Source organism: Sinocyclocheilus rhinocerous, unplaced genomic scaffold (assembly GCF_001515625.1).
Source record: "Sinocyclocheilus rhinocerous isolate Xijiao unplaced genomic scaffold, SAMN03320098_v1.1 scaffold444, whole genome shotgun sequence".
NCBI classification, from domain to species: domain Eukaryota; kingdom Metazoa; phylum Chordata; class Actinopteri; order Cypriniformes; family Cyprinidae; genus Sinocyclocheilus; species Sinocyclocheilus rhinocerous.
This window is the reverse complement of record NW_015645540.1, coordinates 1791366-1819014: the sequence shown is the minus strand read 5'-3', so window position 1 is coordinate 1819014 and position 27649 is coordinate 1791366. Positions and strand designations below refer to the sequence as shown.

Genomic DNA, 27649 nt, shown 5'->3' with positions numbered 1-27649 from the left:
GAGTGCTAAAGTCCATGTCCTACAAAAACACACTAAAACAACCCAAACATTCATAATCAAACTAAAACACTTGCGCAAAAAAACAAACAACAAACAAAAAAAAACCGAGCAAACAACACACCTCTAAATATCAATACACACACACGCACGGGGATTAAACACACAGGCTCAGACGTGCTCATTCTTGAGAGGATCTGGCTGGCAGCCTGGGGCAAATTTTTTAAAGGAAGAGAAAGGGAGACGAACATTCCGTCTAGACACGGTCATCAATAGTGCACAGTCTGCCTGTCTGTCCCGACAGCCGTCTACACACATCCACTGTTTAATCTACAACATACAACCTGATAAGAACCACACACACACAGAGACCGGCCGAGTTATCCGCTCGCATACTCGCACAGGCAAAACTAACATACCGTGCTGGTGATCACGGATCGGCTTGGAAGGCTGAGAGCCGCAAACACACAGAGGAACGGTCTCTCCCCTCTCTCGCTCTCAGATTTCACACAGTCGAACAGAGCTCTACCTGTTCCCTTCCCTACACATGGGCGGCTTTAAATAGGCCTATGAATGGGAGATCTGTATGCACGCGTGTTAGAACCGAGTACTCTCAAGTGTGTGCCGGTGAAAAGCAGTAACCGCATAAGCCTCCCATGGCGCGGCTGCGCTAGGCTAACATGCACACAAATAGACATTGGCAGACACAGTCTTGATGGAAATGAGCCTCTGAGGTGTGTTCTCTGGGCTGTGGCACATTTCAGAGGCAGCTGTCAGGGCTCAACCAAACTCTGACGTTGGAAACACCCCGCGATGCTTTCTGTAGGACGTGAGGGGGGCAGAATGTGACCTTCCTCAGTCGGCAGGACACACACATACAGTATACACAGTCTGTGAGAGCTGTGGTCAAAGGGACAAAAACACAAGGACAAAACACAAACATCTGGACATTCGCATGGCAGCTGTGAATCTCTGTGTTTTTACAAAGGGGGTCACGGCCAACCTTGGATCCATTTTGACTAGCTAAGGGACTTTCTGACTTGATCTGCAGTTGTACTGACACCAATAACAATGTACTTAAGTGCATGATTGATACTAGGGATGGGTCAAGATGGTAGAATAGTCAGTCAATATTATTTTTAACGACAAAGCTTTAAAAAATTATTTCGAAACCTTTCTCAAAAGGGTTTTAGAATGCTGTTAAACCACTAGCATGCTAAAACCCTTTCAGAGAAGTTCTGTGTCTAAGAAGTTGTTGGGTCTAAACGACCCCATGAATTCATAATATACATTATTGTTCAAAAGTTTTATTTTATTATAATTTTTTTGTGAAAAAAATTAAAAAATGTACTCAGCAAGGAGGACACATTAAATCAATCAAAATATACATTAAAGACATTATGAACATTTATAATGTTACAAAAGCTTTCCATTCCAAATAAATGCTGTTCTTTTGAACACTCTATTCATCAAAGATTCCTGAAAAAGATAATGAATGAATGATTGTGAAATGAAATGTTTTTCAAGCACTAAATCAGCATATTAGGATGATTTCTAAAGGATCATGTGACACTGAAGACTGGAGGGTAATGGCTAGATAAATATCAGCCTTGCCATCACAGGAATAAATTACAGTTTTACTGCATTTTTTATCAAATAAATGCAGCCTTTGTGAGCATAAGTGACTTCTTTCAGAAACATTTTTTAAATCTTAACAGTAGTTTAGTTTTTGTGGCTTTTAGCTCACATATGTTAGCATTAAGGTTAATCTATAAGTAACTGTAGTCCTAAACATTGATAAAATTCGCCTCAAAAATAAAAAAACATACTTTCTCTTCTGGGAAAACAGACCAAATATTTTGAGGACTCATCCTGCACTAAATAGATTTTTGTCCAGTCAAATGCTCTCTAGAATGAGAAAGTCTGTCCCCCAATATTATCTGCCTCTTACTATCAATCGCACATAGCAAAACTTGGTTCATGGCTATGAGGTAAAAATAATGCCTACTGGCTATTTAAAAAAGAAAAAAAAAAAAAAAAGAAAAAAGAAATGTTTCAATAGTCAGCACATGCAAGAAAATTGCACTAATTAAGGCTAATTTTAGTTATTAAACAAAATTATTTGATGGCATCTGTTGGTTAGTCAGACTAGTCAATCAGTTGGTTATGGAAAAATCTGATAGATATTCAAAGCATGTAGTCTACCCAAACATTACGTTAGGTGCGTGTGTGATAGGGAGAGGGGGAACCCATCTCTATAGGTGCATGTCATTAAACCGTGTGTATGGCACAGGAGAATCACCAACATGGCAGCTTGACACACAAAACTGGCAGTGCATTTCACTTCTGCCATCTCCAACAGCCCCAGAGAGAAAGACAGACAGACAGAGACAGAGAGCTGGAGAGAGAGAGCAACTGCCCACCCACAGAGAGCAGAGTCTCGTATGCAGAGTTTGAGCTGCAGACACCATACACACACACAATTTCACTCTACACACTCTACACAAGGTGGCTCATGCATTTTACATGGCAGAGCCTGTTAGGGGCCACGGTGACTGGTTCTGCAGAGAAAAAGAGTTGAAAAAAAAGAGAGAGCAGTGTCCTACCCATCCCTACAAGAGGAAGCTGTCAGCACACATCCACCCAGTTACCAACGTATAAACACTCACATACTATCAATCAATCAATCTCGTATAGAGCAGAAGATAAACGACAGGAGAACAGGACAATGTCACACACAGCGTGTCAGGTGTATATTGTGGACAAAATAAACAAACATATGCCCTTACACACAAAATTGTGCAGCTGACAACCCTAAACACTCTTTGCAATGCAAAATATTTCCATCATACACTACCTTTATAGATTAACCTCAAGGCTAACATATGTGGGCTAAAAGCCACAAAACTACACTGTAACCAAAATGTCAAAAGTTTGGGGTCTTTAAGATATATTTGTTTTTGAAAGAAGTCTTTTATGCTCACCTAGGCAAAAAAAGGTTGGGAAACACTGTTCTAAACTATAGCGAATAAACTGTGATAATGTGAGAAATGTTGAAGGTGTCTGAATAAATTTTGGTTTGACTGTATCTATTTGATAAATGAAGTTAACCAACTAACATTATACATACTCTTTTGGTTTCTGTACCCAATATTTAAAAAAATTTACAAATGCAATAAAAATATTGGTATCGGTACTCGGTATCGGCAAGTACCAAAAATAAAAGTATCGTTATCGGGCGAGTACTGGAAAAAGTGGTATCGGTGCATCCCTAATTATCAGTGTTGAAAAGAGTTGTACTGCTAAATATTTTTCAGGATTCAAAAGAACAGCATTTATTTGAAATAGAAAATGGTCACTTTTGATCAATTTAATGCATCCTTGCTGAATAAAAGCATTAATTCCTTTAAAAAAATTCTTACTGACCCAAAACCTTTGAACAGTAGTATATACTTTAAAGCTAGAACCATATATTCAAGCACTCAAATACTGATGCAAATGCTTAGCCAAACTGTTATGTACATGCGGCTCAATGTGCATTCTTCCATTACAAACCTCAGTACTCGAGGGGATGATAGAGTTGCCTTTAAATGTCTGTGCCATTAAAAGAATATTCTGGGTTCAATACAGGTTCAGTTTAAGTTCAGTTGATAGCACTTGACACAAAATAGATACCATCACACAAAAAAAAACATTTCAACCTGTCCCTCCTTTTCTTAAAAAAAAAATTGCAAAGATCTGGCTTACAATGAGGCACTTACACAGTGAAAGAAGTGTACACTTTAAAATACTCGCTCTTTCAAAAAAAAAAAAAAAAAAAAATGCAGCAAGCCTTTTATTCATTATTTTAGTAAGAAAGCAATTTGCTGAAATGTGAAACGTGCCTAGACGAGACATAAATAGCGACTGAAGTATGTCAGACAAGCGGGATTTCTTTCTGGGAGAGATCAATAGAGAGGATGTCTTGCATTAGAGATCAATAATTACTGGACAGATGGACAGTCATTCAACGCAATGACATGTCATACAAATGTCTTTTGTTTTGCCTGTACCAGAAAGATAAATGTGTTCAGACTCAAATGTGTGCTGCTCTGCAGAGAGACATGAACGTGCAGGCTGGTGCTGTTGTTCAGGTTGAGGAGTCCCCCAGCTTGATGCAAGCTTGGAACAGACTGTCCTCATAGAGCCAGGAGACCAGAGCGAGTCTACGTTTAGAGCCTCCGCAGGGAGAGGAGGGAAGAGACAAGAGGGGAGGGGAACATTCTCCTAAGACAGCCAGCCCCTCACTCACATTTTCTGATGCTTTGGGAAATACAGGCTCAAGTGGGAGGAGAAAGAAAGACAAATTTACAGAACAGGTAATGTATGCTGCATGTAGCATACCGGTGCATTAATCACAAGCCGGTGGTGTTGTGCGTGCGTCTTCGGAGCCGTCTGCAGAATGACAGATCTTCCTTTGGGATGAGCTTGGAGTTAGGAAACAAGAGCACTGCAGTAATAGGAGGAGAATATGCAGTCTAATGAGATTGTGGTGAACCGGGGGTCGAAAATAGCAGTTTCACACAAAAAAGTGCCTCTCAAGCACAGATGAGGGTAACTGCAGGAAGCATCTTCATGACCCATTTTTGGCAACTTCCCTGATGAAGCCAGACAACTGTGGCTTCTGCATTGCATTCCATCAAAATGGTGTCTGACCAGAGTGAGAGCACATAATCACAGCACTCTCAATGTTTTGCAATGGGACATTAAGATGAATCACTAGCCAGCACAGTCAGACGGTCTTATCTGGAGCAGAGGGACACTGACTCCGCTCGTGTCCCCGTTAGGACTTGAGAACGAACTACATTGTCCCCGTTAGAGGAAGACTAACACTGCTGATTTTGCAAAGAGTGGGGAAAAGTGTATATCATCAGATAAAGTTCTAGTAGATCTATAGCAGTCAGAGAGGAAGCAGAAAAAGAGAGGGGGAAATATTATATTACACATTATATCTATATATATGTCTTTGGTGGTCAGTAGGAATGAAATGGAACAAATAATTTAAATCAATAGTCTTTTGAAGAATGTGCAGATGTCAAGAGATGTTAAAAGTCTGGCTTATGTAGACTACATGGAGCTGTTTTTTTCTATACTTCGCAGTACCAAATGCATGAATTAAGATGAAAGTCAGTTTTCAATTATTTTAATCTATTTTTTCTATACTTTGCAGTTAAAAATGCATTCCTGTATCTCAAAAAGTAGATTATGGTGCTAGCAATGCCAAGGTCATAGGATTAATTCCCATGGGAATGCATGATAAAATGCGAGTCATTTTGGATAAAAGCATCTGCCAAGTGCATAAATGCAAAGAAATGAATTGTAAGTATAATCAACATCTTTCTTTCCTCATCCACCATTTTGGAAAGTTTTTTTTTTTTTTTGAGCTTGTCCCAATGCTGTAGCCATGAAAAAAATACATACAATGCTGCCAAAACGAAGTGCTAATATGATACAAAATACCATATTATCAACAGCAGGCATTGCTCTTGTCTTTTGAACGCATGAGATTTCTGAAACTAAAAAAATGATGCCAATGCTCTCAATGGCAGTTGAACCACCTGGCTGAATAGTTGAGCATGTCTTGACGAATTTGGGTTAGCCGCAGTTTGCGCCGTCCTGTGGCTCTTCTGGCTGCTGGATCATCTCCAGGGACTTGGCGAAAAACCAGTACAACAATATTCCCAGCTTGAGCACAAAGAGCAGGGCCCCCAATCTGCCCACAGCATCCAAATGTTGAGCCAACAGAGAGGAGTATGTTGTCTTCACGGCCAACAGGAACTCTGGGCTTTATATAAATAGGACAGATTGCCAAATCACAGAGTGTGTGCTTTTTTGTGAGGCTTTGGAGTTAGTTAGTAATTTGTTTGTGCACGAGGACAAACGGTTGGAAATAAATGAACGGAGCTTGGAGTGTATGACCGCCTGAGCACAAGGACTGCCACGAATCTCAATGGAGGTGAATGTTTCACCATGGATAGAGCAGAAGGAAAGAGTAAAAGTTGCTGAAGCCGGGCCACCGCCAGCATGTCCTGAGCTGAACCAAACATCCTGATCTCTTTTTTCATATACCACACTATTATTAGTACCTTTACCTAACCATCTTTCATCATGTTTGTGGCCAATGGGTGTGCACACCTGTCCATGTTTATCCATTCAAGTAAATTTGCATTTGTCAGCAACTGTTCATATTCATCAGTGCACACATTTGTATGCATTAGCGTTTTGATATTTATTTGAGTTTGCATATGTGCGAGCAGACTACTTTTTTTTACACAACTAATCTGACAATGTGTCCTGACCAGACTTGACATAATAAAATGACATTTTGACAAATCAGTTCTGATTAGCAGTGATTTTTGTCATTTAGTGTTTTTACTGAAGGCAGAAAAACTAGACCTGGTTAGGAGTCGGACATTGTGTAAATCAATCTCACTCTTCTTCAGCCTGTCTCTCTCTCTTCTACACACAGTTACTGTCTGACTGAATTCATCCACTCCAGCCAGATCAATAGTTCTCCTCAATCACTCTCTCTCCCCCATAAACACACACTCACTGCCCTCCCGTTCCCCTTATGTAAACAGAGACTGATTAGGTCATTCAGCTGCTTATTTTGAGGGGCTGAGTTGCATCTACTGGGGTCTCTGATATTTACACTGGTGAGCTCAACACCGTCGGTCAAACAGACAAAACCCTGAGCCTCTACCACCTCTGACCTTTCATTACCCTTCAATATCTCACCAAACACGGGCGCACTGAAGATATAAAGTTCCCAAGATACAATGTCATGCTCTGCAGATTGCTGAAAATGCCATGTTTGGAGAGATCGGGCAGAAAATATAAGACAGAACAATCCTTTGTAATATCAATCAAAAGGTGCTGTCGCATTTACCACTGCTCGGCAAAATTTAACTGGTGAAATTCAGTAATAGGAACCTGTAGGAACCAATAGGAATCAGGAGTTTCGCATGAGGGTGGAAAAGTTTCATGAGCATTAGGGCTGTGCGATTAATCGAAATCGAATCGAAATCGCGATTTGAGACGTTGCGATTTCCTAATCGCAAAGCCTGCGATATGGACGCGATATTACTCTGTTCCAGAGCATATGCATGACTGCCAGCCTTGAGTTGCAGTCTTACTAACCAATAGAGTGAGCGCACCTCCGTTCTCCCCAATCAGCACTGCTCTATCCAACTGCGTAAACATCCACCATTAAATGATACCCATACTGTGCTGCACATTATTGGCAATATTGAGCTGAAGCTTGACTTTGCAAATTTAAAATCGCAAATCAAATCGCAATCGCAATATCTGTCAAAAAAAATCGCAATTTGATATTTCTCCCCAATCGCACAGCCCTAATGAGCATGAAAAGTTTCCCACTCACATTTCACTTGTGTTCAAGTTGGTCACAAGAAATTCACCACACTGATCACACTAAAAGCTCTTCTGTGTGAGCAGTGCTTCATGCATCACCACACTATTGATGACAGACAATGGACCTTTTTTGCCTGCAAAATTTTGCTAATGTGACCCCACCTTAGCACTGCGGAATGGAGACTGAGGTAGGGCTGGGTGATATGACGATATTATTGTATATCGACGATGTCTCGTAAGTATCGCGATGTCGATGTCAACAGTCAGGTAACAGACGATTATCGACATTATCGGAAAAACAATGACAAATGATAAACCTAGTAAGTTGCAACAAATATTTACATAGCCCCATAGTCACCATACAGGTCTTTTTGCATGCAAGAATGAAACAATTTAGTAGGAGGGTTGGGAATCGAAAAGCTATTCCAATTTCAGAAATCAGATCAGATGCGTAAGGTCAGGAATCAAATTACTTGTTATAAAATTAAATTTCGATTCTGCTTCTCGATTCCTGTATGTGCATTTATTGTGATTTCAAAAGATTCAACTGCAAGAAGACGAAATAGAACTCATTTCTGCACTCGCGCGCTGTTTTCGGTGCTGCGCACTCACACACACAAAACGCACGCACAAAAGCCGCCTCTTATATACACGAACACTGGACTGAGCTCTCTTTCTTGCATTTTTCGAATGGACAAATACACACAGAATTATATCAAAATATCCCATAAATACAATCGGTTATGTCTTAAGTGAACGTAATTAAATACGCAAATTCCTTCAGCGCACATTTCAGTGCAATATTTTTTACAGATTTTTTAAACCGTGTATACAATATAATTATGTTTAATTAAGCTGAGATATAGCACTATAAATTCTTAATTCATTTGCAACAAAACTATAAAGTTTTGTTGCAAACGGATGAAGACATTAGTAGGCTTCTCAGCTCGCCCCTCAACATGCACTATTTCTGAGTTTCGGCAGCCCAACACTGAATATTATATTGTGGGCGTTGTATTATGATTAATAAAATAAAAATGATAAAAATTACAATACAAAAATTCAATTTAAATTACCCTGCTTCTAAATAAAGCAGTTATTTTTATTTCGTTAAAATGGGCCAAAAGAGACCTCTGAACTAGTAGGCTACCAGAAAGGGGGAAAAAAAAACTTTACGTTTTTGCTCAGAATTTGTTTTTAATCCCTGCATGATTTTAGTCATACATGATAAATATCAAATATGTTATAGCTTGACTACAAGTTTAATAACAACGCTGCAATTGTTATAATTAAGGAAATTAAATGAAGCAATATCACATGAGCAAATCTATAAAGTTAATATTAAGTACCTTACATTTTAGACACAATACAGCCATTTTGTTAATGTTTTCCTCCTAAATTAGCCAAATTAGTTGCAAAAGAAGCCAAAACAGAATGAACAGTTGTGTGTCAACAAACTAGGGGTGTGCGAGTATCGGTACCGAACGGTTCACGGGGCAAATTCCAAATGGAAGTGATCATCCCTATCCCCTTGAAGTGGGGACTTTGGAGTGATCAGTGATCATTATGTAGTCGTTTGGAATGCACTTGGCAAAGGGAGCGACGTAATTTTCTTCATTTATCTTCAGCTGGCATGTTCCTGTGAAAATATATATATATATATATATATATATAGATATTAATATATCCCTTCTCAGCTTGTGGATGAGCTTTGATTCATCATGTGACTTTCTCATCACCACCTGTTTTTGGTGGTTATCAGTATTACAATGGTTCAAAACAGATATTAGTACTTCAATATGCTGTTTTATTAACATTACATCAGTTAACGAAATACGTTTTTTTATTGTGAATTTAAGTTAAGTCTGTAAAACCTAAAATGTTGCTACCAGATTTTTTAAAGGTGAAGTTCTGGCAACCACAGCTGCTGGTATTTTACCGTAAAAGTCACAGATTTTTTTTTTACAGTGCACCACATATCCAATCAAATTAGAGGACCGGAACTAACTGTTGTATAATAAATGATAGACAATTATTGACTAAATGGAAACAGCAACGCAAAAAGAAGGACTGCGACTGTAAGAGAGGAAGCAACACCAGAGGAAAAAAAAGAGAGAGACAAGGTACGTCACAGACGAGGTTTGTGGTTGAGGTACAGGACGAGAGAACAAAACACAATCAGACAGGAAAATGACAGCTTTTCTGTCATAGATTGAAAAAGGAAGGAAAGAAAAACAGAAAGTGGAAATAAGAGAGCAAGATAGTGGAGAATTGGTCTCCGTGTCTGTGGTGCATGAAATCGCTGATTTCTGAAAAGGGAAGACATAGAGACACAAACAGAGAGAGAGATGGGGGTAAGAGAGAGAGAGAGGCAGCTGTCTGGTGTCTGCAGCGCAGCCGCTGTCTCAGCCTCTGTGGGAGATCGACAGGACTCCATCTGTCTGCCAGACACGTCTGCACACCAAGCCTCAAACCATCACAGCTGCCTGTCTTTCACAATCATACAAACACACACTAGCTATCTACGAGACCCAAGTGGCACGATTAGGAAAACGTAATGAAACAGGAAATGATGGAGAGAAACAGATCAGGTAATGTCACAAGCCTAAATGACTCAAATTTCCATCAACAAAATGAGTAGCATGGCTCATTGTATTGCTGACGCATGCATGCTAACCATTAGACCGTCAGCACAACACTTCAATTTTAGAAAAAAAAATCAGATTTCAGATCTGATAAACATCAGATAAATCTAAACTTGGGTGTGGAGTCTAAAAATATTTGTGTTCTGACAGTCTCTGGTCAGGTGGTCCCCATTTAGCCATGAGCTTTAACCACTTGTGCTCTATAGACACACTAGCTGGATACAGTGCCTAGGCAACAGACATAAATACAGACATACTCAAAAGCCATCCAAGAAAGTTCTGAAGAATTCTCTAGAGCACCTGGAACATCAGCTGTGTCAAAATAACAAATCATTTATGTTAAATTTTACTGTTTTTAATAAAATGATTTATTATTATTATTATTATTATATTAATTATTTATTTTGGCACACAAAAATGTAGCTGTGTAGTTTCAATAAGAATTTTGTTAATGCTTTGCTATTGGAAGAGAGCTGAACTGGATGATGACATCACTGAATCATCAATGAACTGACTTTAGCTGGAAAAATGACTCTTTGTTATTGTCTTTTTGTCATTTTCCTGTTTGACATTGTAAAGCTGCTTTGACACAATCAGTATTGTATAAAGCGCTATACAAATAAAGGTGACTTGACTTTGGAAAAGATTAAGAAAAAAATTAATTAATAAAATTAATAAACTATAATAAGCTTAGGTTATTATCTATAGTATAGATCACAGGCATGTTTCACCAGTGGCTATTTCAAAATCAGGGACACCCAGAATATGCTGTCAAGGCAGACAGCTCACTAGGTTTGAAACACAGCCAGTGTCCTTGATGAAGGGGAAGAGGGCTGGTTCTGAACAAGCTAAAGTGCTGTGTGCAGAAGTCTGGCGGTGAGGGTCTGATCGTCACCAACATCCACACGGCCACCTGTGGAAACTCTGAGTCACTTGTTCTGGCACTCCAGCATCACAGATGTTTAGAGTGAACATTTCATCCAGTAAACTGATGAGTATGTCTGCCCTGCTTCCCGTACAGACACACATGCACCTAAAGATGAGTGTGCATGTGTTGCTGTTTTTTATCGGCACGACCCACGTAAGCTCAGCATTTAAGTAATGACCTTTCACGCACTCACATATGTCTGTTTACAATTCCATCAAAAGCTGTTTAACAGAACTGCAAGCACCTGCTTCTTTGACACCACTTCACTCCTAATCAGTGTTGTTATTGTTAACTGAAACTACATCTATATCTATTAGAAATCATTTACAGCACTTCAAATAAAGCTGAAATAAAATAAAATAAAATAAATATTAAATGAAGTTAAAATTATTAAAATTATGAAATTTAATTTATTTAAAAATATATATTTATTTCAATTTTAGCTTTGACAATTTTAATAATGTTAACTTACATTTATTTTTATTTCAGTTTTAGTTATGTTAAAATTATTACATTACAATTATCAAACTGAAATAAAAACAGAACCTAAATAGAAATATTAAAAAAATAATAATAAAGCAAAACAAATCTAATAAAATGTAAAACCTAAAATTTTAATGTGAAAACTGAAAATATAATAATAAACACGGATTCAAAATATTAATAAATACTAAAATAGTACATAAATATATATTTGAACTTCCTGCATATGTTTTACAGCTGGGGTTTTCAAACTAGGGTCAGTGAAAAATTAGAGAGACAAAATACGCCAATTTTTTTCATTTTGCTTAAAACAATATAAATCAACAAAATTGGACGGTCATATTTACCATAATTAAATGATTTAAACCCCCCTGATTTAAAAATCCTTACAGCTTAAAATAAAATTATAAAATTCATTGAGAAATAACAGGACGGCCAAGAAAAAGCACAAAAGAAACAGACAGGCAAAGTGTCGGGGCAGGTGCAAGACGCTGCCAGACAGGGATGTGTCAGGAGCTCGACAGTTAACGTGTAAAGAGAAGGCGTCACTGACTCACTCGCATTTGTGGGAGTTTGATATCTCACCCTCAGCCGAGATCAGCAGAGATGATCCCTGGGGGCGTTTAGTGTGTGTGTGCGAATCAATTTCATTAGTGTGTGTTAAGTATAAGTGAGCCGAGTGTTACAGTGTTACTGGCTGTTTGTGTGTCAGGGTGAGGTCAGTCTGTGCAGCAGATGTGACTGTATGACTGACAGACTCATGGTCTGTTTTAGTATATGAAGTGTGTGTGTTGGGGGGAGGGAGGGCGGAAGCAGGAATGTGGTTTGGGTGCTAGACGAGACACCAGACAGTATTTCCGGCACACTTGCATAAGCACACAGGAGAGATCGGGGCTTTTCTTCCTTACTTAGACAGAACACAATCATTCGCTCACATCGGCACTAAACTAAAAATTGTGTCTACTGGAACATTACCACACTGTTAAACCATTAAAGGGTTAGTTCACCCAAAAATGAAAATTAGACTGTGTTTTACTCACCCTTGAGGCATCCTAGGTGTATATGACTTTCTTCTTTCAGATGAATCCAGTCGGAGTTATATAAAAAATTGTCCTGGCTATTCCAAGCTCTATCATTGCAGTCAGCGGGTGTTGCAGTTGAACAGTCCACAAGTCATCAAATAAAGCGCGCGCATTCATAATAAACGTGCCTCACACCGCTCCGGTGAATAAAGGTCTCCTGTAGTGAATCCATGCATTTTGGAGGAAAAATATCCATATTTCAAACGTAATAAACACTTTTCTCTCACTTCCATTATCTGTCATACGCAGAAGGCATTCCTATAATAATAATGAACATAGCAGTCGTCATTTACTCCCGACATTTGAGCCGCTGAACTCGCAGTGGATTACATTTGTTTCTGACTATTCTGCATAAATACGCCGGTATTGCCGCCATTCATATACTTTTAATGATAGCCAGCAATGCAGCTCGCAGTCACTGAACGTGCAATGTGCTAATTAGCAAGTTTCACGATGAATGCGGCTAAAGTAAACAGTCTCTCTGAGAGCAGCTCGGAAGAGAGGGGCGGGGTCAGCAGAGCTCATTAACATTTAAAGGAAAATACTACAAAAACAGCTTGATCTGAAAAGAGCTGTTTTTCACAGGGTAAAAAAGGTGTTTTTTACACTACCATTGAGAAATTTTAACCAAACTATGTTATAGACTTTTCATTAAGACCCTAAAGAATCATATCAACTTGTGGAAAATGGGCATCCTATGCCCCCTTTAACTGCTGCCACTTGCATTTGAAAAAAAATTCTGTCAGCACCAACAGGGGGTCAATCTTTGTCTAACATGAGCACGGACAACAAAAAAAACCTCTGGCTTGGTCAAGGGGGTCATGAGACATGGCTGATCAATGGGAGTGAAACAATCCAGACCTTTTTTCTCACTAGGATGACCTTCCAATAGATTCTAGTGCACCAGTACAGTTTGTTGAGTTTTGTTTCAAAGGTCACGTCATGAAAGTGGAAGAATCTCCAGTGTTCTGACTTTATGCAATCATGCAATGCGGGCTTTTCCCAAATCAATGACTTCATTACAATTTCTCCCTATTAAAAAGAGCAACTTCTGGATGACAAATAAAACTTTATCGACCTTATTTTTCAACTTCAAATTAAGCTGTTTTCTGTGAATTTGCAATGCTTCTGATTCATTAGCCAATATAGGTAAATAACTAGAATAACAAAGTGCAGTGAACGGTAAAATTATTTGGCTAGAAACCAGTGTGTGTATGATTACGATAATAAATTAAAATAATGTGATAACAAATACACGTTTGCATTATCACATTCAAGGCAAAAAAAATTCCACTCCATTACATAGATAGTATAAAATTTAAGGTTGTGCTATGCCCATTCACCCCCCAAAGATGGCCCTCTTCTGACCTGGGAGGTAGATAATGTACTTCCCTTTCAGCCAGACCAACTGGAATTCCCTCCCTCCTGCCATACGTCCCCACCTGCCTCGTGCCACCTCATAAAATTGGGTCAACACTAGTTTATCAAAACAACTGCAGCCTTGCCCAGACAATAGCAAACAGTCTCCTCTGCAGACTATCACACATTACCATCTGGTCACACACGTGCAAATCCACTTGTGAACATGAAGCAAAACTTGACCTTAGCGAACCAGCAAACATGGAAGGAAAATACACTTACTTTGTCCAGAGGCCTCTTTAGCTGATAGTGAAACTTCTCCTTCATCTCGTCCAGCAGCTGTTTGAGTTGCGGCTCCTCCGGTGTGCCCTCATGCTTGCGGCCCAGCTGTAGGTAGCAGGGCCACTTGGCTGAATCGAAGCCCCAGTGGCAGGTCCTCTTGTCGGGGGACTTGTGCGAGTGCATTACAAAGTTCTGTGGGGAAAAGAGCAGCTGGCATTCCATGCACTGAATACAAGGAGCGTCTGGCTGGACATAGAATTGGGGCACGAACAGGCCATGGCACTTGCCCAGACACTGGTGCTCGACCTGGAAACTGGCCTCGCTCTCCTTCAGCAGGCCTTGGCCTGGCAGTTTGCTGTTGGGGTCTGCCGAGAGGGCGGCACCCGGGCGGAGCAGGGCGTTGCAGAGGCGTTGGGCATCAGTTAGTGTGATCAGGCCACAGGAAGGTGCGTTGAAAGGCAGGATGCCCAGCACCTTGAGGATGTGCAGCTGCTCAGCATCGCATCGGGAACAGTAAACGTAAAGTTCGTCACAGACAGCGTTGATCTGCTGCAGAGAGAAATCTCGCAGAACCGAATTGAGTACCTGGGGCAGACAAAGGCGCTTCTCGCCACCTACAACAAAGCAGGAGATGGACTCTCCTTCGAGCAGAGAATGGGTGAGCTCTGTGGAGCTGTCGCAGGGAACCAAGAGCGGGCCGCCTCCAAGGACTGGGGGAGATGGCAGGGGAGCCATGCCAGCAGGAGAGGCACACTCCTGCACAGATTTTGCTGAGAAGGCAGCAGGACCTCCCAGGGAGCTCTGGCTGCTCAGTGTGAACTGTGCCAGAGTGTGCTTGAGGCCGGCGCTGAGATCTAAAGCCTTGGAAGCCCCGACAACGTGGAATTCTCTTTCCTCAATGTCCATTTCTGAGCTGCTGTGTTCCTCGTGCTCCTTCTTGACCTTTGGGGGTTTGGGGACGCTTTCCAGGCTACGCCGTTTCAGGTGCATCTCCACCATTACCCGCTTTTTAATGGGTGCATCCTCCAGTCGCTCCCTGTACAGCCGCTTCATGTTGCCTTTGAATGACGTCAGGTCTTTGAAAGGGGTTTTCAGAGTCATCTGAGGGCTGGCCATGTCTGAACACAGATGATTGATCTTTCTTGGATGGAAAATATTCAGCTGTTCTTCAAACACAACACCTTTAAGTTGGTCCTTCTTTCCTCACTGTTAAAGTTTGCAAATCCTTTTAAATCCAGCTATATGCATGATGGTGACAGAATTAATGGTCTAATGTGCTTCCTGTGAAGGAAACAAAAATAATAAAAAATGTTTAAATTGTTAAAAACATTTAGCACCAATTAAAATTTTACAAAGACAACGAATCAGAGTGTGAAGCCACACAAACACGCATGAAAAGAATATGCTGTCAGGGCAATAAAAATAATCCAGAACAGTTTTTGTGTTCGGCACAGTGCTAAACTAGACGACAGAAACATTTTCATCTCATCAGGATAATCTAATTTGAGACCAATCGATCCAAGGACAGTTTCTCGGTGGTTTAGTGCGCTGTTTTTCTCTACTGACAACATGCCGAATCCGTCAACGCGTTAAATGAGTAATAACGTCGGTTTAACACACAGATAATCAACAACAACCGTAACTAACAGTGAGCAGCCATTTAGTCCTGTCCAACCACAGCAAGCTTGAGATAAGATGTAACGTTAATAACTGTACATAACCACCACATCTATGAGAAGATCAAGTCACACGCGCCATCTATAATAGATGAAAAGCTGACTGAATAATTTGATCGCAGAAGCAAAAGCCCGAGTGACACTGACGGAAACGGTATTTCCTAGCATGAATTTGAAGGCAAAATGAGAGATCAGCGCCAAAATCAGCGCATGCTAAAACCAGCACGAAACGCGTTTAATTCGTTATTCACAACATGCTTCTCTGTTCCACGAACGTTAAACGACGCATACTGGCCAAATTTAACACGGTCCCAAAGCGCAAGTTCCTCGAAATAAAACATAATTTTCGCCTTGTTATGCTTTACCTAATTTGTGTGACAGCTCGGGTAGACTGACCCTGACCGCAGATGTCGTTTCGTTTCCTCGTAAAATAACAATTTTACAGAAACACTGACAAAATGCTGTCTATTTTTAACCCTGAGCGACAGTGTCAATCTTTTTGCCCCGCAAGGGCACCGCGGCTCTGTCCCCGCCTCTATCCGTCTCTCCCTTCTCATTCTCCGGGCACAGCTGCGCTGAGCCCCCGCGGGGTGACATTCCCCATCCCCGCTACCGGGAGACCCTCAAAATAACTACAGAAAAAGTGGCCACATGTATTAAATCACAAATAAGTTAAAACGACCGCGAAAGCTTATATTTTTAAACCCATTTCTGTGACACTATACGGCAGTGAATCATTTACAACTGTCCCCTCTAAAAACAAATGTTAAATAGCTTTTATTTTCTTTTAAATACTAAAATATTACACATAATGTTAATCAGGCCGAGGATTTAAATCAAAGACCAGAACATCTGAGCACGACGATGCGTCTCTTAAATGTGAATGTTAAGCAATGCGAATATACGTTATACGTTCCTTTTATATGACACACCAAAACACATATCCCACTGATTCACACGCTACATATAACCAAATTACCATGGCTGAATAACAGCACCTAAACCGGTTTTATATCTGAACGCTGGCTCGTTCGTACAGACAGCTTTATCAGTGCGGCTAGAGCATTTAAACCCTTTAGCACGCGCTAACCGAGCTAACGCTACAAATCCCGTTCCGAGCTCGAAGAACATCACATAACCGTTAAAAACCTTCAAAAACGATTTAAAAACAACCAGAAAATCTGCTAAACCGTTAAATCAATGAACGCGGTGTATAAGTAAGCGTGTTGTCGTTTTTTAAGGGGACTTGCCTCAGGATGATCGCTCCTGGTCTGCCGTCGCTCTCTCTCTCTGTAGTCTGTGTGACCGTCACCGACACGCGCACAGAGTCAGAGTCAGACTGAAACCCTTCAGACCGCGAGCGCTCACGAGCAGAGCGGATGTCGCGCGGGCGTGTCTGTCTGTCTGTCTGTCTGTCTGTCTGCCGCCCTCCCCCAATGTCTTGTGAAGTTCAGACTTGCAAGAATTTAAGTATAAAGGTATAATTTAATGTATTTTGGGGCCTCTGTTTTCATACGACATCTGTGGTCATCTTGTAGTTTGTGTTATATGTGACGAATTAATGGAAGTTTTCTTTCGAAATAAGGGAGTTTTTTTTGTCTTCATCGGATTCAGGGACATTCTGTTGGCCTATCATGGGGGAATCATATGCTGAATTTGAATCACTTTGTGGTGACAGAAAGGAGTGAATGGAAATTAAAATGTCATTGCAGCCAATTCCCCAGTAGCCTATGCTGTGATTTAGCATGATTTATGATGAATAGTGAAGGGCTCAAGTTCATAGATGTCTGTGAATGTTTCACAAATAATGAATCATCTGAAATGTTCCCTTTGACTAAAATTCCTTTAATCTTAAAAATCACGCTTTTTTTGTATATGCTTGAGCAATGACTTAACATAAAAACGTGTCTGGGAAAGTTATTTTTGTAATAATATATATTATAATATGTTTTAATATTTTGAATGAGCTTTTTTATATTTTCAGTTTTCAGTTTTAATTGTATTTTATTTTTGTAATTTTGTTGTGTTTTTGTCATTTTTATTATAATTTTTTTTTAAATACGACTATTTAGGTTTAATTCATTTTTATGTGAGTTTTAGTTCATTTTCAGTTTTTAGTTATTTCCACAGTAATTTTATTGCTTCAACCTAAACTTATCATTTATTTGCAGAGGCAACATTTCTAATTCTTGTTTAGTTTAAGTTTTTCATCTAATATTTATTTATTCAATTAACAAAAATGTTTTTTGTTGATGTTTTTTTTTTTTTTAGTTTAGACTTAAAATGAAAATATGTCATATACGTCAACAGATTTTTCATCTTGCGCTATAGAAGTAGCAGCTTAAAAAGAACATTATCGGATATGATGTCTGAAATGACCTAATTATAAACCACCCAGACATGTTTATGGACATTAGTTTGAGTAACTGTTATGCTAGTACAAATGTTGTGGAGGTTTTTGCCAAGGACATTATGTAATAGCACTAGAACATTCTCTGATGCTGAGTAATGGCCTGGAGCCAATCCAGCAGTTTGCTTGGTCCACAGGGCTTCCACCATCTAATGGGCTTTTTATTTATTTTTTAATGAACCCATGATGGGGTGCTGGGATCACCTTTGGTTCGGTATCCATCTCTGAGTGAGCCATTTGTTAGGTGTCATTTAAATGTTAAATGGGAGAAGCTGAGCTATGAAGGTCTGAATTCAACAGGCCATTCACAAACACCTACTGCATTAACACTTTTAAAGACTTCTCCAGCACACTGACCCAGGTCATGTCAGCCAAGACGGGTTTGTGAAGATTTGAATAGTTTTGATGTGCTTAGAGGTGTTGTGTTTTTGTTTAGACTGAATAGTCACACAAAAGAACAAGAGGTTACATTGACACCTGCCTTGGAATATCTATCATTTTAAAGCTTAAAAAGTGTTTTTTGCATTTGCCAGAATATGCAAAACACCAAAAGTCTGATCTGAACCAGGCTTGTGGATTTTAGTAGTATTTTAGTGTAACAGGAATATTATGTTTTTTTTAATATTATTATATTAATTTGGGTAATTAGCATGGAATTTAAGCAATGACAACAAGTCCCTGCAACATCAAGAACTATTTTAAACCTTTTTAAAATTATTTTAGAATTACTGTATGTAATGCTGTTTTAATAAATTATTTGAGACACAGTAGAGATAACTTAATGGATATGTATTGATGTTAATTAATTAACACCAATTCATACCAATGAACTTATCTCTACTGTGTCACAATTAATTAATTAATAATAAAGTAAATAAATAACATTTTATTTAATAAACATATACATTAAATATATTTATAATACTAATTACTTGTGTGTGTGTGTGTGTGTGTGTATATATATATATATATATATATATATATATATATATACATACTTTTTATATATTTTTAATATTTTAATTAATTAATTATTTGTAATAAATAAAAATACTAAATAAATTTTTTACTAAATAAATAACATTTTATTAATATTTTAACACCAAAACAGGACAAAACCTATATACATAATAATACATATACTTTTATAATGCATATACTGTAGCCTATTTAGATGTTACTTGTTAACTATACACACACACACACACATATTCTTTATATAGTTTTTACTAACTAAAAATAAACATTTTTAATACATACATATATATTTTTTCAATGTTCTAAAATCTTTGAAAAAAAAAAACATGGATGTTGCTTGTCAACAACCCACTTGTATCCCTGCTAACTGTGATTTGAACATGACTAACATCATTTGCTGGTTGGGTATAAAATACATTTTTATGAGATCAATGTCACCTGCCATGTGTGAGGTTTGATGCGCCAATGATCAGGGCCCATTTCAGTGGCGTTTTCACCAGTCGCTGCAGATAGCAAGGTCAGCAGATGTATTATGAAAGCAGGTGCGCCCACACACACAGTGTGCTTGTGCCTGAACTCCAAACAGTGCATTGATTTTTTTCCCCAAAGGGTAATAACATCATCCCCGTATTGTGAGGAGTAATTTAAACTTAATATGGGTAATTACTCTCCAATAGCTGATAGTTCATTTAAAGCTTGACATAATGCTGTTTGCGTGCAGGAGAATGAAGGATAAAGAATGCCAGGAAAATGGATTAAGCGCTGATGGGCCACACAGTTAGTCAGGCAGCTGTCTTCATTACAGACTATGGGACTAAGCCCTAAGCACCCCCTGAGGACGTATAGCTTCAGAGAAAATCTATATTGAAATGCATCATCAGACAGCAAGACAAACAAACGCTTATCGCCAGCACTAATGTTACAAGGCAGACTTGTGCTACCTGCTCTGAAAAGGAGTTTCGTTCGGGTTGTTGTTTGAACAGACGATCTAAAGGAAACACACCTGGCTATACTTCCCTAAAGAATGATTCAGAATAGCAGATGTATTTTGTGTAAATACACTGTAAAAATGATTTTTCAAAGATGTAAATAAAACAATTAATGCTAGAGTAAGTTCTCTACCGCTAATCAAACAAGGTCACACATCTCTTCTTTAGAGGGCAAGCCTGCTCTTTCTTCCACAGGGAATCGTGTGCCCTGCTCTCGTGAGAAAGAGGACACAGAGACAATGTCACAGAGCACAGTCTGGCGCAGAAAAACATTCACATTCATCGTTCCTCACGGATTTACAGTAATGGCCAAAGTCATACAAGGGGAGTCGTTCCACCGGTACTGTCAAAACCAGACTCGTGAGATGAGGTCCTCAACCATCTGACCAACAAGGTCCAGCTCCGCACTCAGGCATGTTACACATATGTTTATTTAAATCACAGGAAGTGGATTTACATTTTTTAAACTTTGAAATCAGATTATGTATGCATGGCGGCCACCGGTTCACATCACTGTATTAAATTTTTAATATCATGTTTACATATTAGAGAGATTATTATTTGATGCAGACGGTTCAAGCCCAAAGGAAATTACAGCAATGAAATGGTTTGATTGATGTTGGAACTTCACATTTTTTTGAGCTTCATTTGTTTAGTCTACAAATGCATATTATGTCTCTTACGAGATTGGTACTGATGTTAAATATAAAACAAGATATACTGTATACATAATGAACTAGCTCAAGATGACAAATGTTCACTTGTGATACTGAGGTTTAAAAAAAAAACTTTTTTGTTTTTTGTTTTATTGACCAGATGTTTCATCAAAAAATAAAATACACAAATGTTTTTAAGAACAATTATTAGTTTTATGTAATCAATTTTGCAAAGGAAATTCATTACAAGTAGTTAGATGTGAATTTTGTCACAACAAATCAAATTGCTTTGACACTTGAGAGATGTTGAGTTTTCCTTAAATACTTTAATTAGGTGTTAACAAAAAACTGGTACAGTTTATCCAGTTGGTTGATAGTGTTTTTCCATGTGAATATTAATATACAGAATATACAAAGAAAAAAAAAACAGGTCCACTTCAGCACATTGTTTACTTTTTTTCTGGGAATGCATCCAGGGCTTTAAGCGATTCAATCATTTATAACGCCGGGTTGCTAACGAGTTCCTCACAGCTCGAAACCAGTGTGAACATCTGTGAAAATATAAGCCAGTTGATATGTGCATGATGAGGAATGAGAGAGGGTTGTTCTGTGTATGAGTCGCCTGTGTTTAATGTCATCATTTGGTCATTATTGTCAAAGGTCCTTTCAATGTAACACATAAACAAACAAAAATGCATCCAGACATGTCCTGTTTACAAAGCGTTCCACTCAAAGAGCTCGGCGCCATTGAAGGGGCTGTGAAGGGTAAACACAATCCAAGGCCCCTTACTACATCATGCATCTGATCTTTTCCGTGACTGTAACGAGAAACAATGAACTTACGTCCGTTGACGCTCAGTGTTAAGAAGTATATAAACGGAATATCATAACCAGAAAGGCAATGCATCACATTTAACACAAAAAGCAAGAAATAAAAGAAGAAAAAGTGAGAAATACTTCATACATGCAGCAGCTGAAGAGTAAAAACATACTTTTACTTCGTCAATATGGAGAACACTGACAGGAACCTACTCATTTTAGTGTCTTATTTTGGTCCTGTGTTGAAGAAAGCTGTTGTACTTTTCTCCCTCCTTCCCCCTCTATACAGAAATCTTCTCCTTTCACAGTTTGTCGGTATTTACAACAGTGTTCATTAGTGTTCCCTGCTCCATTCTTACAAGTTTGATACTTACTTCAATCTACGACGAGGCCACATACCCAATCATTTTAAAACAACTTATGGAAAACTCTGATTCAATATATTGTGCACATTCTATATAGATGCCAGTATTCTTAAATAATAAAAAAACAACAACAATAAAACAGTATAAAGTTTTTCTTCCTTACGCTACACTTTTTTTCGGTGGAGCAGATAATCAGAAAAAAAAGTCTTAAAAAATATCCCATGTGGTATAGAGTTTAAAAATGGCTTAATATATATACTCAATGGATTCTCTTTAATATATACAAATAAAATGTGTATCCAACATCATTACCATTAGGAGTTCCTGCGTACCATCACAGTCATTCTTTTCCTTTAGTTTGCGGTGTTCAGTAATCCAAAACTGGCATTCCAACTACGTTGGTCAATGCACAAAGGCACTGATAAATTTCATCAGTGCTGATTTACATGTCACAAAAATAAACAAGAAAAAATAGACTTAAGGACTAGTGGTTACAAATGGCAGAAAGTGAAAGAAGTTTGGCAAAGTTAATGTTTCATCTGGTCCCAACAAAATGAAGTCAGGTTGTTGTTTCCTTTCTGATTGTTTGCAACCATGCAAGAAAAGGCAGTGATGATATGCACGTAACAGAAACACACAGGCCGTTCACACACACTCCTCCGCTGACATCAGCAGAGGGTTGATGTACTCAAAGCCTTCAAACTCGGACTGGTCGATCTTCTTTACAGCATCACTGGGAGGGAGACAAAGACATAATCAATCAGTCTTAACTGCTATGGCACATTTAACACATTACGGCTTTCAAATAGAGTCCAGGCTGTAAAACACCTTCCTGGAAAACAGGGATATATGGAAACTAGGGAATCCTGTTCACAGAACTATAATGTGTCATCAGGGATCGTAAATTTGATATTACTTCCCGATGAAACCTGCATTGCTGTGGTAAGGATCTGAAGCAGATTAATGATGCCTGAGGTCTGATTCAGAAAGCTTGAGGCGTGACACAGACAGATACACATGAACAGACACTTACTCATCATCAGGCGTGAGCTGAATGGGCTCATTGGTGAACTGGGCATCAAAGTTATCCAGCCCAAACTCGCCAGAGATGTTGGGCTTGAAGGGCGGAACCACTTGCTTCTGCTCCATCTGAGAAACAGTTAACATGAGTCAATTAATGACTATGAATATGTGTCATAAAGCAGCCTCACACTTCAGCATGCAGTGCTCATCTTACTAAATATTAACCAGTAATTGCATATGGCAATGGTTTTAAAAAAAAAAAGAAACAAACAAACAGTAACCTATTCATATTATTTTAAAAAAGCATTAAGTCTCTTATGCTCACATCAAGGTTGCACTTATTTGATAAAAAATACAGTAAAAACAGTAATATTGTGAAATATTATTACAATTTAAAATAACGGTTTTCTATTTCTAACGGTTCTCCTGTGATGCAAAGTTGAATTTTCATCAGCCATTGCTAGAGTCTTCAGTGTTACATGATTCTTCAGAAATCATTCTAATAAGTTGATTTATTATTAATATTGAAAACAATTGTGCTGCTTAAAGGGATAGTTCACCCAAAAATGAAAATTCTGTCATTAATTACTCACCCTCATGTCGTTCCAAACCTGTAAGACCTTCGCTCATCTTCGGAACACAAGTTAAGATAATTTTGATGAAATCCGAGAGCTTTCTGACCCTCCATAGACAGCAATGCAACTGTCACGTTCAAGGCCCAGAAAGGTAGTAAGGATGGTTCATGTGACAGCAGCGGTTCAACCGTAATTTTCTAAAGCTACGAGAATACTATTTGTGCGCAAAGAAAACAAAAATAATGACTTTCAACAATTCAACAATTTCTTCTCTTCTGTGTCAGTCGACAAGCGTTCACAAGAGAACCACGACGAATGCGTGTGGTGCTGCGCAGGAGCCGGTGTTCTTACGTAGACATGGTTCAGTAATTACGTAGAGGAATGTACATACATGCGTCATAGTACTCTCGTGAACGCATGTCAAAGGCTGACATGGAGGAGAAGAAATTGTTGAATGAAGTCGTTATTTTTGTTTTCTCCTCATAAAATTAAGGTTGAACCACTGATGTCACAAGGACTATTTTAACAATGTCCTTACTACCTTTCTGGGCCTTAAACGTGGTAGTTCTGCTGCTGTCTATGCAGTTTCAGAAAGCTCTCGGATTTTATCAAAAATTTATTTATTTGTGTTCCTAAGATACGGGTTTGGAATGGCATGAGGGTGAGTAATTAATGACATAATTTTCATTTTTGGGTGAACTATCCCTTTAATACTTTTTGGAGGATTCTTTGATGAACAGAAAGTAAAAAAGAACAGCAATTATTCAAAATAGAAATCTTTTGTAACAATATACTACCGTTAAAAAGTTTGGTGTCCGTATGTTTTTTCTTTTTTCTTGTTTTCTCCAAAAACCACTGAAGAGCAATCTCAGCAAGGATTTAATATTATATTTAGGCAAACCGATCCTCTCCAGGGTTTGTTCAGTACTGCTATTAGTTTGGCCTTCTCTATGTATAAAGAATATCTCTTTGGTTTTGAGACTTTAGTGTTTGCAACTTTACAGATCTTCTTTATGCACCAAGAGCTTGTAACACTCCAAAGAGAAAGGAAAAATTTAAATCGCATCATATGACCCCTTTAACAGGGCTGCAAGGTCAGGATCTGCACTCCCTACAGGTCTACTCGGGCACTGCAGCCTGTCTGAGTAGAAAGTGTAATCTGAGCCCTTCAAACTGCCTGACCGCCACTTTGTGTGAGTGTGTGTGTTCACCCAGACCAAACAGGGACAAGAGGTCACTGTGTTCGTCTGAGTCTTGTCTGCTGGTTTGACATCATTTAAACCTGCCTCACACATGATACAGTTCACTGTCACAACCTCAGACCAGAAAAATCAATGATTTGACACCTTATCACCTTCATTAAATCACCAGCCTTACACGTGATCGTTCATGTCATGATACAACTATGAACCACCAAAAGGCTCACTTCTCGTCTGCTAGATTATTTAAATTATTTGAAAAGAAATCATAAAATGAATGTGAAAAAAATGTGAATTACCATTTAATAATTACGTAAATCAGGAAAGGTAGAAAAATTTAAAGGATAGTTTACCAAAAAATGATAATTTTGTCATCATTTAGTCACACTCATGTCATTTCAAACCCTTATGGTTTTGTGTCTATTTAAAAAAATTATACATAGTGCAGCTATATCACAACAGTGATATATTACGGTCTTATTGATGATGATAATAATAATAATAATGTAAAGACTCACAAAATCATGTATAAATATATAAAAAAATAACAACAGGTGTGGAAAAAATACAGGTGTAAATATTGACTAGTTTTTAGGTGAACAATACTTTTAAAGCTGATGTTCCTGAAATGATACTTTAAGTGGTAATAGTGCTCACATCAAATGACATGAATGAGTAATCAAATGGTTGGTTACTCAAGGTCATAAACAACACTAAATAGTTCTTCAGGCTCCAGTAAGTCCTCTGTTTAGTTTCACAAGCGTCAGGCTACAGCGAATGACTCATGCTTCCGTTGTGGGCTCGAGTCAAAACATCCAATAAGTAAGATAAAGGAAACAGAGATAGCGGTGACTCACAAGATCCCAGTCTACATTTCGGAAAAAAGGATGGGCCATGATGTCTGCAAAGCCTGTCTGAGGGTGACATCCGAGGCGTTCCTTTGGTTCCTACAAAAAAAGGGGGGAAATAAATAAATAAATCAGTGAGAAGAAACAAGACAGCAAAGAGACAAAAACAGATAAACAAAGAGAGTAGAGATATTAGAGTTAAAGAAAGAAGTAAAACAAAGGTGAGGAAGAAAAGACGAAAGGAACAATGATTATGACAGCACTATAACAGGTTCATGTGACATAAGGACATTAACATTGATATGTCTGGTCTGCTTTACCTTGTTGAGGAATCCCTTCAGCACGCTAGCAGCTTTAACCGATAACGATCTGGGAATTCTGATCTGCTTCTCCAAAATTACTGCAAATGAGGAACAGAAAAAAATGTATGGGATATACTGAGAGACATATAAAACTTTTTTTTTTTTAAACATGCATGCTTGTCATGTACCTTGGAAAAGATAATCTTCAGTGTTTTGGTCAGGGTTATCAGAGCTGCCGACTATGTCAAATGGTGACCTCCCAGCCATCATCTCAAACATCAGGACGCCCAGTGCCCACCAGTCCACACTAAAACCTGTAGAGAAAACATGCACACACAAAGTTGCACATAAATCCTGAGCCCCTGAAACGGGAAGCTTAGCGCTGACATAAACTCAAATGGCAGAAAGTCATGAAGTAGACACTAATAGCAATAAATGGATTAAGCACTGTGTGCCAGTGCACATAGTTGCCAACTGAAAGTCTTTGTGAAAAGGCTTGGCTGTGTGTGAATTGTGCTTACCGTAGTCTTCTCCTCTCAGAATCTCAGGTGCAATGTAATTGGGGGTTCCACAGAAAGTGCTGGTTGTGTCTCCTGGTCTCAGTCCCTCCTGTATAAGAGATGAATATTGAAACCAAAGAAACGTTCAGGCACAAAATACAACGTTTTTTCTTTTTAAGGCCAATGTCTATATCTTAGAGACCATATACATGGAATTTAGATATATCACAATATTTAATATTAACGGTAGTAAATAACACATGCATCATTTCTGCAATGAATTGTTTTATTTTACATAATATTTACTAAAATTTAAAAAAAAGAAAAGAAAATGAATCAATTTGAAGAAAAATTAAAAAAAACAAAAAAAACAGAGACACATACTTCATGATTAAGTAATCCTATTATAGTATTATACAGAAACAGATAAAAACACAAATTAAACGAAAGTAAAAACTGTAACCAGCAGTGAACACAGTAATATGGTATGTTTGTGTGCACAGGGAAATATTTTAAAGGGCAGGTAACATTTTTACATACAGTACACAGTGAATTTGAGATAAATATGACATAGCGGTATGGCTGCACGATTAATCGAAATTAAATCGCAAAGGCGATAAATCGCGATTAGGCAGAAGCTGCGATTGTCATGCGTATCTTTCAGTGAAGCACGGTTCTGTGATCAGTAATAAATCTCCATCCAAAGGCCAGAGGGCGCTCTCGCACTGAAACTCCAAATACACCCCGCAGAAGAAACCCAGGAAATCCCTATAGCGGTTGCTGAATAAACAGAAGATTTAACTGCTTTCATTAATTCAACATGACTAATAAACACACGACTACGGCAATATATGGTTTATCGGAGTTAATCTTATTATAATTTTTATTATAATAAAGTAATAATGCAATACTAATCGACATAGCCTTTATCACTGCTTAGAATACTATGAAATATGTTGCGTGCCTTATTCTGTGTAAGAAGCCACAGTGTGAAGTAACGAATTACAAATACTCACGTTACAGTAATTAAGTAGTTTTTATCAGTAATTGTACTTTTTTGAATAGTTTAAAAATTGTGTACTTTTACTTTTACTTGAGTACATTTTAAGTGATGTATCGG

The 27649-nt window shown here is 38.4% G+C and overlaps 2 protein-coding genes across 2 annotated transcripts in view; both read right to left on the bottom strand.

Annotated features, from left to right (window-relative positions):
* LOC107706388 (ski-like protein) overlaps window positions 1–15466 on the bottom strand; it is a 32832-nt gene extending 17366 nt beyond the window's left edge. The window contains exon 1 of the mRNA XM_016510092.1: window positions 14190–15466. Within this exon, the coding sequence (XP_016365578.1) occupies window positions 14190–15305 (1116 nt within the window). The 5' untranslated portion in view covers window positions 15306–15466. The remainder of the gene's footprint in view (window positions 1–14189) is intronic.
* Window positions 15467–21108: 5642 nt separating this feature from the next.
* Window positions 21109–27649, bottom strand: part of prkci (protein kinase C, iota) — a 24282-nt gene continuing 17741 nt past the window's right edge. Inside the window, exons 13-18 of the mRNA XM_016510091.1 lie at window positions 26551–26638; window positions 26218–26343; window positions 26048–26127; window positions 25737–25826; window positions 23116–23231; window positions 21109–22815 (exon numbers count right to left, since the gene is read on the bottom strand). Of these exons, the coding sequence (XP_016365577.1) occupies window positions 22728–22815; window positions 23116–23231; window positions 25737–25826; window positions 26048–26127; window positions 26218–26343; window positions 26551–26638 (588 nt within the window). The 3' untranslated portion in view covers window positions 21109–22727. The remainder of the gene's footprint in view (window positions 22816–23115; window positions 23232–25736; window positions 25827–26047; window positions 26128–26217; window positions 26344–26550; window positions 26639–27649) is intronic.